The 16085-nt window shown below is 46.7% G+C and overlaps 1 protein-coding gene across 6 annotated transcripts in view; it reads left to right on the top strand.

Annotated features, from left to right (window-relative positions):
• IGDCC4 (immunoglobulin superfamily DCC subclass member 4) overlaps positions 1–15472 on the top strand; it is a 108847-nt gene extending 93375 nt beyond the window's left edge. For 4 of the 6 annotated variants that reach the window (XM_076348073.1, XM_076348071.1, XM_076348072.1 and 1 more), the window contains 3 exons: positions 922–1156; positions 8315–8479; positions 10324–15472. In XM_076348073.1, coding sequence (XP_076204188.1) covers positions 922–1156; positions 8315–8479; positions 10324–10854 — 931 coding nt within the window. In that variant the 3' untranslated portion in view covers positions 10855–15472. Of the gene's footprint in view, positions 1–921; positions 1157–6831; positions 6951–8314; positions 8480–10323 lie in introns of those variants that run through there. The other 2 variants (XM_076348074.1, XM_076348076.1) reach the window with 2 other exon arrangements.
• The last annotated feature ends 613 nt before the right edge of the window (positions 15473–16085 follow it).

Raw genomic sequence — 16085 nt, 5'->3', positions numbered from 1 at the left:
GAGTCTTGGGAGTGCTAGCTGGCTAAGGAACATATTTAGTATAGTCTTTTCACTGACTTATTTTCTCAGTAGTTTCTCTTTAATTTGCATTGTTAAACCAACAGCGTTTTTTTCAGAGAAAGAAAGAAAAAAAAAAAAACAAAAACCAAGAAAAGGGAAAAACCACTATTTGCCAGATTATTACCTGTGTCTGTTAGTGTGGGCAGTATTTTGCTTCTGAGGTTGGACAGCTCTAAGGATGTTTGGAAAGGGTTTGTTAACTTCCAGTTGAGAAAATGATGAAAGACTTCCCAGTGAGTGACAGGCTGGTTTAAGGAGGATTGGACTCAGCCCAAAGCCCCCTGCTATCCAGGGGTCTGAATCCAGCCACAAGCATTTGGAAAGACCGTGATCGGAAACCAGCTTAGTTGTTGGGAAGAGCTTTGAGCTGGCGGCAGATCTCAAGACTAGGAGCAAGCAACTTCTGAAGCCTCATCCTAATGTGGCCACCAAACTTTTCTGTCCTGTTGCATCTCTTATCTGTAAAGCAGAGATGACAGGAGTGACACAACTCTCCATGGGCAGGGGTTAGAGAGCGCTTTCTCTAGTGCTGAGACTTGTGTTGCCTGCTGCCCTTGTGATCCACTGGCGAGCGGAGGGCTTTGCATCCAGCACCATGCTTTGTATGAGCTTTAGGATTAGTGAAGGTGGTGAAGTGATGCATCTCGGGGGAGGCTACTGCAGTGAAAGCTGTTACAGTAGGATGTGGATAGAGGATTCCCATCTTCAGGAGCGTCAGGGCAGGGGCTTGGGCCTGGTTGCGTCCACAAGGACAGGCTGAGTGGCCCAGAGGGGATCACTTTGTCTGGCAGTCCATGGCTGTTTGAGACAGAGGAAAGTGAGGCTCATGAGAGATGTCAGCTCTTGCTTATTTTCCCTCAGGGAGGCCCTGCCAGGCCTGGATTCCCAGGCAGCCAGCAACCACACTTACTACCACCGGAGCAGGCAAGGGGTGGCAGCTCCCAGTGCCACCTTGGACTCACATGAGCTAGAGTCCCTCATGTCCCCACTCCCGGAGGATGCACCTGTGCCCCTGGGGGACATCACAGAACTGACAGAAGTGCACAGCCTCATCCACACGAGCCTCCCTGAGGACATCATCCATGGGAAGAGGAAGGTAAGGACCCATGCACGTGGTGACTGGGCTCCCACCCTAGGCAAGAGCCTTTGTTTGGTGTGTCGCTGCTGGGAAGCCAGGGTCTGATCCTGTCCTGGCTCTACAAAGTGCTGGTAGTCTTGGCTGCAGGCTGGTGCTGGGCAGCCATGCATTTGCCTCTCTGTAAAACTGACTGGCTCAGTCTTGGCTGTCAGATCTAAGTTTGGGATCCCCGTGCCATCTACCACCCTTTTTCATCTCCTGGGACAGTGACCCCTCATCCCCAGAGAAGCAGCTGCCAAACTCACTGCTGCAGAAAGCTGCACTATTCCTGTTGCTGAGGCATATAGATGGTGTGAGAATGTGTGGTGTCTAGAGTAGATGCTCTGCCTTCCAGGATATTTTTTTGCTTAGAGTAAAAGGAGCTTGTCCATAAATAGTGTGTTCACTGGAATACCCTTGAAGATACACAAGAGGTGAAATTGTATTTTATTTGTGAATCTTATTTTTTTTGAAGTAGTCTTTTCCTGCCCTGCTTGGTTTGCCTGACATTGCATTGTCTTTCATTCCTCCCTGCCCATTTCCTCTCTCAGTCTTGCCTGAAACATTTCATTCCATTAGGGAACCTTTAATTGGCCTAATTTAGTTAATCTGTTTATGTCTCTCTTTGTAGCCCAGGGAGAGCATGTAAACTAATTAGGAAGTTCAGTAAAACAAATGCATTGTGAGCGCATGGGATTTCACGTTTGCATCAACGATGTGCTTGTGTGTCACTGGAGGGAAGGTGAGTTCAGGATGCCTGGCTAACTGTGAGACCCGTCCTTGCTGCTCATGGCAGTGCAGGTATGGTCTTTTGGAAACGCGTCTTCTGCTGGCTTTAATAGTCCTGTGAGTTGAAGCCGTGCTTTTGGCCATCCCCAAGTGCTGTGGCAGATCAGCGTTCAGCTGAAGGAGAGGCAGTTTGCAGCCAAGCCGCATCTATGGATTTCGGTGGAATGTAGCTGCCTGTCTGGACCCAAGCCGAAGACTGTGAGGAATTTCCTACAGCTCTTTCTGTTAAATAAGGAACAAATGTTCTCAGTGATGGTGACTTACCCTGAGAACAGGTCGGTGTGGGAAGAAGTTCCCTCCCTTGGGAGGCCTTTCTGGGGGCAGCATATCCAGATTTCTCTTCCACAGCAGCAGTCCTGTCTGCAAAGGTTTACACAAAGATTTTAATGTGTGCAGAGCAGGGGCTGGAGAGGGCAGTGCCAAGGCCTGGTCGCTCGGGGCTTAGCCTGAGAGCTTGGGGCCCCCAGCGTCTGTTGCAGGGGCTGGCAGTGTCCAGCAGCAGAGTTATGTTCAGAGATCAGAGCTTCAGGGAGAGGGGCGATTCTGGCTGTAGTGTCTGCCTCCATAATTCGATGGGGAAAGGCCACTGAGAGTTAAATTCACTGAGGAAATTTGCCTGCAGAATAAAGAGCCTGTTTTTTTGATGGATGTGGATAGGGAAGCAAGGATCACTGAGGGGCAGCCACACAGCCCCCCGGAGAGCATTGTTGTCACCCGTGCGGACTGGTGAGGATGACCTGGCAGGTGAAGGAGAGCTGGAGTGGCAGCCGGGAGCAACAGGCTGTTGTTGCTGGGAGTGGGCACTGGAGGGAGATGTGCTCCCACGCAGGAGGCCCTGCTCCCTCCACTGCCCAGTTCCTCCTGGAAGTGCCACCTGAGCCAGCCCTGAGCACTGTTGCATCCTCTCTGTAGTGACATGTATAATCAAGGGTGAAAAGACTCAGACCAAAAACATCTTCATGCTGCAGTTGCCCAGAGGCCACGTGTCCGGATGGCCTGGATTTTACCTGGCTGGGCGGTCGAGGAGTTGGGCAGGTCTCATGATCGTGGCCAGACTGGTGCACACATGCCTGGTCCCCACAACAGATGTAAATCAGTCAGGTACAGTTGTGAATGTGTGCATCTCCCTGCTTGTAGGCAAAAAGCTACTAGGCAAGGCCCAGGAGTGGGTTGTAGGTTTCTTGGGTTGTCTTGTGTGCTGCAAATAGTTTTTTCCAGCAGCCATTTAAGCTAGGCTGCCAAAAACCCCCGGGGACCCTGCCTGGAACTGAGTGTTGCCGGGAGCTTTGTATCCTACAGTGACCAGCTGCCTTTGTTGCCTTCTCTTTTCTTTTCTCATGCTGTGTGTGGTTGGAGCTGTGAAAACCCATGGCAAGGAATGTGGTAGAGCCACAGGAAAGAGAAAATCCTTGTGGAAGGAAATTCCTGGTCCAGCCTGGGAAGGGGAAGCTCCCCAGGGTGCTCTGGGTTGGGTACTATCACTTGCAGTCCTAGTCAATAAAGAAAGGGAGTGAGAAATGTCTCAAGGATCCCTTTTATTTTTGTCATATCATGTTACCACAGAGCTCAGTATGTTGGCTGGGACAGACTCTTAGTCTGATGCTGCTGCCACTGTTGGGCAGGTTTGTATAGCTGTGATGCCAAGGAACTGGCAGCTGCAGGCCTTTGTGACCTCCAGTTGCCTGCTTGCCTCTCCGTCCTCAAGTTACGCTCCTGAAACCTGTTTTGTGTTGGTTGCGTGGCACTTGCCATTAGCAGTGGCAGTGATAGCTGGCACTATAGCATGATTTCACATGCTGGCTCATTACTTAGCATTTCAGGGATTATTCTTTATTGTTTTTATTCTTGTGGCAGCCCGAGGTTCCAGTGAAGATGTGCAAACACAAAGAAGGGACTGTCCCCGTGCCATTAGCAGTCAGAAGTGAGTGAATGTCAGTTTGCAGGTGTGGGGACTGGAGGACAGTGAGACCAAGGGCAGGAAGACTTTAACAACACTGAGATTTGAACTGACTCCTGCAAAGAATTGTGGGCAAGGGTTTTGAGAAGTCCCCTTGGTCGTTTTCAAGTCAAGATCGCCAGTTCCTTCAAACGTAGGGCCGTGATTCCTCTTGAGTTACAAGTAATGCTGGGGGGGTGCAGGATGGTGCAAGTGGAAGGTGGGACAGGACAGTCTTTGTGCTGCTGGACAGCCCACCGGAGCCTCCTGGCCACCCTGCCCCTGCTTGCAGGACAGCAAGGTGCTACTGCAGCTGAGCTGTCAGCTCGGGGCCCCTCTGGATTGCTGACAGCTCCATTAGGCAGGAGTACACTCAGCCATTTAGCGGGCCCTTTTCCTTCCTTTCTGTGTGTTTCCCAGTGGTCACACAGAAGGATTTGTAAATACACTGTCAAGTGATTTTCCTCTCTTACTCTCTTCCCCTTTCAAGTGACCCCCAGACTGATGCCCTCAGTAGCCCATGTTATAAATGACACCGTAATGCACAGGCTGTGGTGATGCAGCTCTGTTTCCCCTGACAGATGGACTGAGGATGATAAAATGGCTCTACTCCAGACATCTCTGTCACTGCTGCTTTTGGGCCAAGCAATTTAGGGGGTGGGGGGAGAATGTTAAAAAGCATCTGCTTTCCATGGAAGACTTCAGCTTTTCATTGAATGAAGCCAAACCCAAGTGTTTTGGCTTGGAAATGTTTGCTGTTGTGCTTCGTTGGAGGTTCGTTGGAGCTGGAACCTTCCTTGCCTGCTGCCCTTGCTCCTTCCCTGTGGGCCTCTTCCCTGTGGGGACTACGTTTCTTATGAAGCATCCCCATGACTCAGAGAGCAAAAGCTGCAATGCATCAGGGAACTTGGATCTACCCAGGTTGTTTGTCATTTTTGTGTTGAAATTTTTCTGCGTGGAAAAAAAGTCCCAGCGTTCTCTGAAAAGTCTTAGATGAGAGCTGTGCTCCCATTGATAGCTAGCAGAGATTCTCCTTTATCTGGTGGGGGCGAGGTCTGTGTTATGTTGCATCTTGTTTAGAGGCGCAGCTGCGGGCAGGGATGCCTCTATGTTTGCATGACATGGAGCTTTCCCACTCCCACCGGCTGCTGTGGTGCAATGCTGTTCAGCAATGAATCTTTTCTCTCTGCTATGACACCCTTAAAAGCTGGGCACATCTGAAATGTCCCCAGCCTTGTTTTGCACAGGATTTCAAGCTAGTTTAAATGACCATCCTCATAAAACAGGGAAGGTTTCAAGATCAACATTTCCTACATGTTCATTCTCAGCTCATATATTTGCATGAAATCATTACTTGTCACTGAAAAGGTAACATGATCTAGGCACATTTTTACCAGTCGGAGTTTCTATAAAAAGGCTAAAATAAAAGGCTTGTTTGCTTTGATAAGGATTTAGCTGTAATGGAAACACCTTTTATTGGAAGATGTTTTTATTAGTTTTCATTCTTGTGTTTCCAGTGAACTGACAAAGGGATTTGTCCCTCTTTAAATTAGTATTAGACTGACACTCCTTGCTTTCGTTATTCTATTGTAAACACAAGAGAACATTTCCTTGTCTTCCTTCAGCCATTCACTAGCCCCCCTCGAGCAGAAAGAAATAGTACCGTTTATTACACCAAAAGATACTGCTAAAAAAGCAGAGAAGCTTTCAGGCACACAAGACCTTCGTCAGGTCTGTGATGAAAACAGACCTAGAGTTAATTGCCGCTGCCCAACCTTAGAGACTAAGCCCCAAGAGGGATTTTTTTTTTTTTCCCTCTCAAACATAATGTGCTTGAACAACATGTGGGATATAGGCTATGTTGTGTGGCTGATGGTTTTTTCTGTTTGTTGAAAGTTGCAAACTGGTACAAAACAAGTTTGTTCTTCGTTGCAGCCAATTTCAGCCAGAGCTGAACAGGCTGTTCCCAGAGTCATCAAAACCTATGTAAACATGGCAGATTGACATTTCCGCTAACAGATGGTCCATTGGGGATTGCAGTAGAGCTGCCTGTTTCTTTCCACATTTTTTGGTATTCACAGGATGCCTGCAAGAAGGTTTTCAAGTTTGCTCTCTGTGTGTGTATGCGTATGATGCTCAGATCTTTCTGATGGCAAATACGCATGTAAGCATCTATAATAGGACACACATTTGTGTGCGTGTGTGCATATTTGTGTAGGTTCAATGCTGAAATTTCCAGGCAGTATTTGCTCAGTAACGTATGTTCCTTGGAAAAGGCACAGAAGCCATCAGTCAGCGATGTAGCTGCAGAAAGCCTTTCAGATGGCAGCAGAAGCAAATTGAATACGTTCCTTGAGTACTCGCATTTAGTGATATTCCTTATTGCGAGCTGTGTGTGATCGCTTGGTTGATTTCTTGCTATTAAAGTGTAGTTTAATGATTGTCCACTTAGAAAGGGAGCAACTGGGGAATGCTCTTGGCCTAGAATATGTTGTTGAGGATTGCAGAGAGGGGAATGGCAAAGACACTGCCTCCAGCATCCACTTCTAAATTAGTGAATGCTTGATACCCACAGCGCTGGGTTTGGACATCACTGTTCTGCAGGGTGCTGTCACATAAATGAGGCCCTTTACTACTTGTTTTCTTAAGGTTTGATCCTGAGGCAGTGGCTGAGCTCCTATGACTTGGGGTTGGTGCTGGGATGTAACGCTGCTCTGCCTCCTGCAAGGTGTTGAGCCCCTTGAGTCAGGGTGGACAGTGAGTGCTCAGGAAAGGCTCAGGGAGCCCTTCAGCGCATACATGAGCTCTTTAATGTGCCTTCTGCCAGCACCGACAGCACGAGGTAGCATTTGCTTCTTGCTAAATAGCTGACTTACGAATGCCTGGCTCACATACAACATCTGGTCATGTATTTCTACCTAATTTCCAGCCAGATGGACCAAGGCACGAGGAGGTCAAATGACTCACACAAGGTCAGGCTGATGTCAGAAATCTCCTTGCCATCTCGGCTGGACTCGTGCTACGTTGACTGTTGTTGGAATAGATCTGGCCTGTGTAAGTAGCATCCACATATGCAGAGCAGAAACCTGGGTTTCTCCTGCCTGACAGTGAGCAATAGGTAGTTAGTGGGTTTCAGTAGATGTACCGTATATCTTCACCCTACACAGCCATCATGCTCACACCACCAGTATTCTGTATGCGTATGCGCACGTGCACACTCGCAGTTGTGTCAGGTCAAGATTTTCTCTTCACTTCGGTCTTGCGTTGGCCTCTCACTTCTATCCAGGCAATGTGTAACATCTGTGAAACGAGCCCAGAGATAACTGGCTCATGTGGTCCTTAAATCTGAGCGCACATGTGTGTGTGTATATATGTGTATGTATGTGAGTCAGTAGCAAGGCTGAGCTCAGGTATATGCAGGACAGCCCAATAAAATCAAAAGCTGGAAAGAAAATACTTTTCTGCCTGTGAACTAATAGTCTGAGCTGTTAAATAACTTCAGCTCTTAAAGGCACACATTTCCCATACATAGAGGTGTGCATTCAACAGTTTATTGCAAGGGGAAGCTGAGAGAACCCAGAACAAATTGCGTTCAGCCCATATAATTTAATTAGATCTACAAACAAGGTAACACTGGTTGCCCAGGGGATTTAAAGCTGAGCTAAGAATTGCTTGGTGGTCTGTTGCAAAAAAAAAAAAAAAAAAAGAATTAAAAAAAAAAATAAAGCCCCCAGTTTTGTGCCTCTGTGTTGATGGGAAATGGCAGAGTGTTTACCCAAGCCGTGGCTTAGAGCAGGAAATCTGTCTGCACCGCAGAGCGAGCAGTTTAGCATTGTCTTCAGCTCTTACTGGAGCACACGTGCCAGTGCACACAGGTGAGGGTCCTTCTCCATGCTGCAGAGCATCGCTTGTGCCAAAGCAAATACTGTAATCGTTCAGCTCCAGATTTCTACCGTCCTTGTTCCTTTCCAGCTTTGCCGTATTTTTCAGTAGGCTCATAATGCTCTGGGCTGTTCGCAGCTTTGCAGGGAGTTGATTTCAGTGGACCTTTAAATGATTGCTTGTGCCATGATGTACCTGTTGGCCTCAAAATTTGAGAATCAGTGGAAGGCCCCTTATGCAACCAGTTGTGAACCATCTGGCAACTTTTATCCACTTGCTCTGCATCAGACCATGTAACAGAGCAATAAAGCCTGTTCTAATGCGGCGACTGTGTGAGTCCATTGCAGCGAGCATTTTTATTTTGATGCCATCAGAAGTATTCTCCACATTTAACTTGTGTCTTCTAACACCATGGTATTTTCCCAGCTTGCACTTTCCTTTTTCAGGCTGCTTCTCATTTCAGGTTTATGAGGATAAGAATCTGTATCTGTGATAATTGGATCTTTTCTCCTCCCACTTTTCTTCTGCAGTCTTCATGGAATAAATCAGCCAACCAGCCCTGGACAAACAGCATAGCCAGATACGGGGACACTATCACAAAAGAGCCTCTCTCTGCTGTGAACGGATCACTGAAGCTCCCTTCCAGCGCAGGACAGAAGCTTTTGTTACAAGCTCTGGTTTACGATGCCATGATGGTGTGTGTCTTTGGTCCTTTATTGACTTGTGTATTCTGACGTGTTTTTTCCATTTCTGTTCCCCATCTCCCTTTCTCCGTTTTGCAGCACAGGAGAAAATGTTTTCTTCTCTGAGCTAGCTTTAGCTGGCTGATCATGGGCTTTACTTTTTTTCCTGGGTATAGGAGTGTATGCCAGCAAGACTGATGGAATTTGAGTAAAAGCTGTTTGGTTTTTCCAAGCATCGCTCAAAGCTTCAGGTCTCCCCTGATCTTCTGTCTTGACTCCAGCCAGCCCTTGAGGGCCTATGCTGTGGGCTTGTTCTTTTGGTGATGGTCAAGTAGGGTCAGACAGCTCGGTTGTCAGCAGGGTTGTGGCAGTCTCGGTTCCAGAGGACCCGGAGCCAGGCACCAGCAGTCTGCATTGAGTCTTTGCTGTGGCCATGCAGCAAGCAGCCTGCTGAATGAGTTAGGAGCTGCAATGCTCAGCACAGTCATTAAGATCTATAGTGTGCTCGCCTGAAGGAGGAATTGCATTTTTGCCTGTAAAAGGAGTCAAAGATCAAGAGTTGAAACTCCTTCTCCAGACAGGGTAGAGCAATTTCCACTGCACTTGTCGTCTTTATGTGGGTGCATAGATTGGGAGGAAATCCTGTTTCTGATATTGCTTCATTGGAATAAATATGCACTCCTGTGTTTGGGAGGGTTTGTATAAGGATCGTGATGTCTGTGCCACAGTCTCAGCAAAGCAAGCTGACACCTGCTCAGAATGACTCTGTACCAGAAGATTTCTTTGGTTATTGCTTTAAAAAGTTCACCCCCACCCTCCACCCCAGCAAATACTTCTAAGTAACCTACCTATGTTTCCTTCCTAGATGGTAGTGTAAAAATCAATTATACACAGGATGTAATTAACGTTGTGGATAGAGTTAAGACAATGTTTTAAAACCCAACTACAGGGCACTGTTTACAGCACAGCTTACCCATCAGAGTTTTGTCAACAAAAGGAGAAAAGTGTTAAAATATGTAAATGATGCACAAAGTTGGCTTCAACAGAAAGCGCAAATTACACGTGGGATATCACTTCCATACTTTGAATTGTCTTCTTGCTACTAAATCACACTCAGCCCAGAATCTGACCGCTGATTGCCTAGAGAGCTCTTTGTGAATTTCCAAAATAATTTGCCTGTTAAATTATTGAATGATGATCTGGCAGAATGACCTGCTTGTTAGCCAGATTTGTGGAGACCTGTAGCCTGAACTCCACTTAAACACTGCGGAGGAAAACTGATTGTTTTCTTTCTGAATTAAAGTGCTTGAATTTACACCAACTTTTGCAAGCTGTGACCAGGGCTCTAATGAACAAACATTCTATGATATGTAGCCAAATTAAACCAGGAGAGTGAAGGGAGCTCTGGTATCTAATTGTGGGTCTATATCGTGAGCTGTCTCAGAAGCCAGTTTTCTAGAGTGCTGCCCACTCACCCTCTAGAAATCTGGCCCTTAATATGGAAACAGACTGGTGAGTGTTGAAAGTTGTGGTCTTTGACAGAGGCTTGGAGGAATGGTTGCTCCAGCCTGCCAAGAAACTGTGGGCAAATCACTTCACTCCCTTTGGACTTGCTTTCCCAAATGTAAAATAGGAATAATGATCCTGAGGTGATTTGAGATGCTTCTTAAGACTTCAGCTCTGAGAAACGTATCACAATAATGCTTAATAGAGGCATATGTACATCCCATTGCACTCTGTGGGATTAAAAAGAAATACATTTCAGCGCTTGGTTGGGTCACAGCCTCAATTATCTGAATTTCATTTACTTTACCTTTTTTTTTTTCCTTCTTATTTTTTCCCCTGTTTGAGAACAGAATGAAGCAAAGAAATGCCACCCGCCAGCCAGCCTCCATCGAGTGGAAGCAGAGGTCATTGTCCATTCTGATTTCTCAGCCTCTGACAGAGACTATGACTCCCAGCTGCACACCCTGGAGAGCGAAGAGACAGAAACCGAGGACCAGGAGCCTGAAGAGCTCCCCTCCGGAGAGCTGGCTCTTCCCGGCTCTTCCAGCACCCAGCAGGACACTAGCCAAGTGTTGGTGGACTGCATGGGCAATTCTGAGGTTCAGGCCCAGGACGAGCTGTTATGTATCGATAGAAAGACTAACAAAACAGAGGCCGTTTGCATCCGTGGGCTCACCAATGGCTTCCACAGGCACGGGGAAAGTCTGGATTCAGTGGAGAGCGGAGATTTGGACTCCATCCAGGAAGGCAGGGGGGATGTGCAGCCAGTCAAGTGCCAATCGCTTTCCACGGCTCCGGAGGAGGCCCCCCTCTGTAGTAACTCTGGTTTAACCAGTTCATCCTCAGCATCTGAGAACATGGCATGTGTCCACAATCATTAAAGAGTGAACTAATCTGATTTTGATCATGGGAGAGCTAGAAGCACTAGTAAGGGCCTGTCCCTGTGAGGTACTGCATGCCCTCGACTCACTGAGCCCAGCAGGAGCTAAGAAGGTGCAGCATCTCACCAGAACAGGATTTGGACCTGTCAGCTGTACATATTGCCTTCAAGAAATCAGTAGGTAGATTGGTAAGAGCCCACCTTCTTCCCGCTGAAGCTGATGAGTAACTTGGTTTTTGTGGGAGCAGGATTGAACCATCTGCCAAAGTCTGACGTGAAACCATGGCTAGAACAGAGCCTTCTGCGTTAGACTGGGACTGTCACTTCGCTGTAGTCCTCGAGGCGACTGGCAAGATGTCTTTTAATGCTGGGAAGAGGCAGAGTACAAGGAGCGATTCTTCTCAACTGTCTCTTCACCAGGGAGCGCCTTGGCACTACCTACTGCCTCGCAGCATTGGGATGAATTTTGTCAGAGGAGTCCCACAAGGGGGTGGAAGCCAACACAAACAAATTCAGTGAGCTGTAACCACCAGCCTTTTCTGCCCTCCCGTGGTTAAAAGGATTATAAGGCTCTCTTTGTGCGCTACCGCAGTAACTATTACTAGCAGGCTGATGTAGTGGCCTTTTATTACACACTCTACGAGTGCCTCTAACAACTTGTACTATATAGAACCTTCTTCAGTGTCTGGGTCATTTCACCAACCTGGACTTTGGTTTATGTAGGTTCTTGTACCTAATATTTTAGGTACGCTTCTGTCCTTTTAATGTACAACATGTATTTTTATTTCCTTGGAACATCTTTATATTATTTAATTTTATAAAGTGGAGTAGTGTGTGGTATAGAGTAGCATTTTTACTACTTCTCTCTTTCTTTATTTTTTTCCCTCCCTAACAACACAACTACCTCATGTCTGTTGGAGAAAAAAAGCAGTAGATCTACTCTTTTGTTGTAGTCTGTTATAGGTTTTAACTTACTCTTATACTGCCTTTTTCTAAAGAATATGTTTGCACTGGTTGTTAACTCTTTCTTTAATGCATAGTGCTGCAGATCTGATGTCTCTCTGGCTTTGTTTCTAAGTATTGCTGTAGGACACCTTCCCTAGAGCTGGAGAGTTGGGTTGTGTTTCTCTGTAGGACTATGTTTTGCAGGAGCTGGCCAAAGGAGACTGCTTCAGCTGGTGGGATGTTGATCCATCTTTCCTTAAGAAGCTTATATAGCAAAGAGAAAAAGAACCAACAATTGCAAAATTAACTTGTGATCTTGGGGACATCTATTTCTTTTTTTTTGTGCCCAACTGGAGACATCTCAGACCATTTTGATTTCCAGAGAGCAGCTCTTAGCCTTCTGTAAGCAGTGGATTTGCTGAAGGCTTTGGATGAACAGGTGAAATTTTACAGTCACTTCTGAGTGCTTTTGGTTTTTGTTTTTTTTTTTTTAAAGACCAGAGCACCACCAGAGCTTAAAAATTAAAATAAAATCTTCACTCTCATACCAGTCAGTCTGGGTTTATTACAGGTAACGTTTGAAAATCATCCAGTGACTCTTCCTTGCTGACACTGTTTGCTTACTGCTGACATATCTCTCAGCCTGGCCTCCTGGGGTGAACTTTTCTCTACCTTTTCTTTAGCCTGTCTCTGCCCTGTTCCAGGCTTGCAGAGTTTGACTGCGAACGCTACAGATTGGTCCTTGTTACCCCCAAGGAGCTGGTCCAGTAATTCTGTTCATTGGGCGTTTGGTAAATGTTCTGCCTTCCTGGAGGATTCAGAGATCTGGCCATTTGTTTGTTTAAAAAATGAGGGAAAAGATGCCCATCTCCCTCTTTTCCTACCGGAATTCCCCCAAAGCTATATGGGGAGCTGTGTGCTGACCCAAGATCCTGTAAAAGACTTTAGACTTCGTTTTTTGTGGTGAAATCTGGACTGAGATACCACTGCTTGCAGCAAGGAGAACCTTGCTCCACTAGCATCCTATCCCCACTTCTGTTGTGAAGAGCCATGTCACAGTGTGCCCTGTGTTTGGAGCAGAGCTGGACCAGCCCATGTCCTTGCAATCCTCCATCAAACCCTGTTAGCTCCGGCTCTTCAGTAGAGGAGTACCTCCAAGCCTCCATGTACCTGTTGCGAAGGATATTGGAGCTTCCACCTCTGCCCATTCTACAGCATCTCCTCCCAGCGTGACACACTGTTCTGGTAAATGGCTGTATTTCCACTCGTTGCACTTGCTTTGTTGCTCCAACTGCTGCTTGGTATCTTGAGGAGTCTCAGAAATGTTGTTCCATGCTCTGAAGTGCCATGACTCTGAAAGGCTGTGGCACAGACTGGAAATGAGTGCCAGCGTGCAGGCTAGGCAGGAGTTAGTGTGTGTGCGTTACCAGAGCAAGAAGCTATAAAGGCAAGAAATCATAACTGGGCAGAGGAAGCGTGTAAATAACCTCCAGAACTCACTGCCACAAGACTTTGAAACTAATGACTTAGCAGGGTTACAGATAAGGCAGTGAAGTGTTATTGCAGGCAATAAGGGCAATTCACAGTTATACGGGAGCGGATGTAATTGCAGAGGTATAAACCCTCCAGCTGGGGAGTATCGGGCACTAGCTGTGGAGGGTGGGGGGAGATTTCTGCAGCTGGAATTCAGTTCACAGTTCATGGAAGACTCTTCTTCAGACTCTTCTTCATGGAAGAGTCCTTGCCCTTCCCCAGTGACGGAACAGACCCTGTACAAGCCACATTGCTACTCCTGATGTGCAGAAAGGGAGAAGGACCCTTCTCCAAAAAGCTCACTCCAGAGGAACCCCTGGTGACTTCCTTTCACCTCCGAAACCAAGTCATCTGCCTGCAAGCATGACAGTATGCCGAAGGACCGTTTCTGCTGAGCATTTTGGCTGCCGGAGGGCAGCGCCGGGAGGAGTTTGGCCAGCAGCGGCTATGACCAGGGCACCGGAGTTCTCCTCCCGGCTCCCTCTCGTGATACTGTACCTAGGGCAGGTCATGTACCAGCCCTGAGCTTTCCATCCAGGGGCCTGTGGGGATGGAGGCTTAGTCCAGTGGCTGATTTAGGAGTGTGCCACAGTTTCTGGGGCACTCCTTTGTACATTCACCCTCTGCTTTGTCTGTACTGACTTTAGTAATCGTGTAGCCATGGGGTGAGCATTGCTGATCTGCCTAAAAACTGTCCCTGCCTGTCACTGAAGCAAACACAAGCAGAGTGTGGCACCATTCTCCCGAATCACCTTGGGCCGATCACGAAGCCACCAAGTTAGTTACGTGCTCTGAGAGCTTTGGGGGAGATGTAGCAGAGTGCAAACAGTCCTGCTTATGCATCACAAAAATACTTTGTCTCCTCATGCTGAGGCTTATTCTGATCTCGTTAACACCCCACCGAATGGTACCAGAGTGTGAAACCGGCAGCGTTTGGATATCCAAGTACTGTGGTGGCTGTGGACTGGTATGCCAGACCTCGGCTACAGAAATCAAGGCAGTTCCCTCAGAGCCAAGAGGTCACCACTGATGGGCAGCAGCAAAGCTGTTCTCTGTACGAACTGCGTGTCGGCACAGAGTGCTGGGTGTCCTTGTCCAGCTCGGCTGTACCCCAGGTCCCTCCTGGCCTGAACGCACATGGGACCTTTCTAGTCTCAGCTAGAAATGAATGGAAGAAGACAGATAACACACACTTTATGTGTAAAGCTGAAACAACCAGTGCATATATTTTTTTATCATGAAATAAGTAGCTTTTTTGCAGATTTCTCACAGACACACAAACTGTTGATACCTTTAATTACCCATCATACTTCATATATGTTCCTACGCATCAGGGCCCTTTCTCCCTTTTCTTCCTTTCAGTAACACTAAAGATTATTGCCGTTCAACTTTTTGCTGGTGTATATTGTTTTGCATTGTTAAAATGTCAGGTTTGTCCCACTGGCATAATTTTGTAGTATTAATGTTACCGTTTGGCTACACAACTGTATATTCCCCATGCTGCTGCGAGAGTCACAGTTCTCATCCTTTTATTTCTTTTAATTCCGTGTTACATGAAACATGTGACTCGGATAAAAAAAATCTCTTTCAACTTTTTGTTGATTTGATTTCTTACTTAACAGACAGCAAAGTTCTGGTTTAAATAGTTCAAATGAGATAACTTATAATCTAGGTTTTGAGAATTTTTTACATTACTAGCTAGCAATCCTGAGATCAGCCCATGAAATACGCTGTGTAAGAAAACAACCATTTTAATAGAGCACTATATATGTTTTTGATCTCATTAGAAATAGATGTTTTGAAGGGATCATTGTGTCTTTTCTAATCAATACCCTTGTTAGAAAAGAGGTGTTTAGTCCAGCAGAAATCTACCATCTAGTTCTGTTATTGTATTCCCTTGCTTGTATTTTAAAATTAAATTTCATTTAATTTTCTACACAGTGTATAAGGACGTGTAACCAGAACTTGATCTCATTTGAAGATTGTGTCTGTGTTTGGTTCCATGCTGTACTTAATTATAACTTTCTTTCTTCAGAGACTGTTCTTACTCCACAAATACTCTTTAGTGTTAAAGTGTAAGAAGACATTGTCCTTATATTCCTTCACTAATGGGTTATTAATAAAATATTTTAAAAAAAGAGTGGAATTTGTCTCATGATTCAGTCTGTTACAGCTCTTGCTCCGAGAGAAGGTTGTCAGGAGAGGCTGATCCTGCAGCTGTGCTTGGAGTGGCTGGACTCTGGGAAATTTGCTGTTAGGTGCTGGGCCATACCCTGCCCCTCAAAACACAGAGAGGATGGCCGGAGAGCTCTCTGCCTGTGTGGGTTTGCTAGAGACGGACCTGCAAGGCGTCCCTGCAGGCAGCGTCAGCCTGGCTAGAGCTGTGCCTCGCGGTGCAGGGGGGGCTGCGTGTGCATTACCTGACAGCCCAAATCCAGCCTCGTGTTTATCTGAGTAACTCCTGGATGGATCTGAACGAGACCCTGCAGCTGGCAGACCCCGGGCGGCGTGGTGGAGCACCTTCCACAGCAAGGTTGTACCTCGCTGGTGGGAAGCAGCAGCGGGAGCAGGACGCAGGATTCACGCTTGCACTAGTTCAGTGTCTGAGCTCGTAACTGTGGAGGCTGGGAATGTGGGGTGATGGTGGGTGCCTGGTTCCTTAAGGATTCCTCTGGGATTTCAGATGTGGGCAGAGTTTGGGTTCATTATGCATTTCTTGATGCTCGTTCATGTCTCAGTTTTGAACTGATTCCT

The sequence above is a fragment of the Aptenodytes patagonicus genome, chromosome 10 (assembly GCF_965638725.1).
Source record: "Aptenodytes patagonicus chromosome 10, bAptPat1.pri.cur, whole genome shotgun sequence".
In the NCBI taxonomy this organism is placed as follows: domain Eukaryota; kingdom Metazoa; phylum Chordata; class Aves; order Sphenisciformes; family Spheniscidae; genus Aptenodytes; species Aptenodytes patagonicus.
This window is presented reverse-complemented; position numbering and strand designations above follow the sequence as displayed.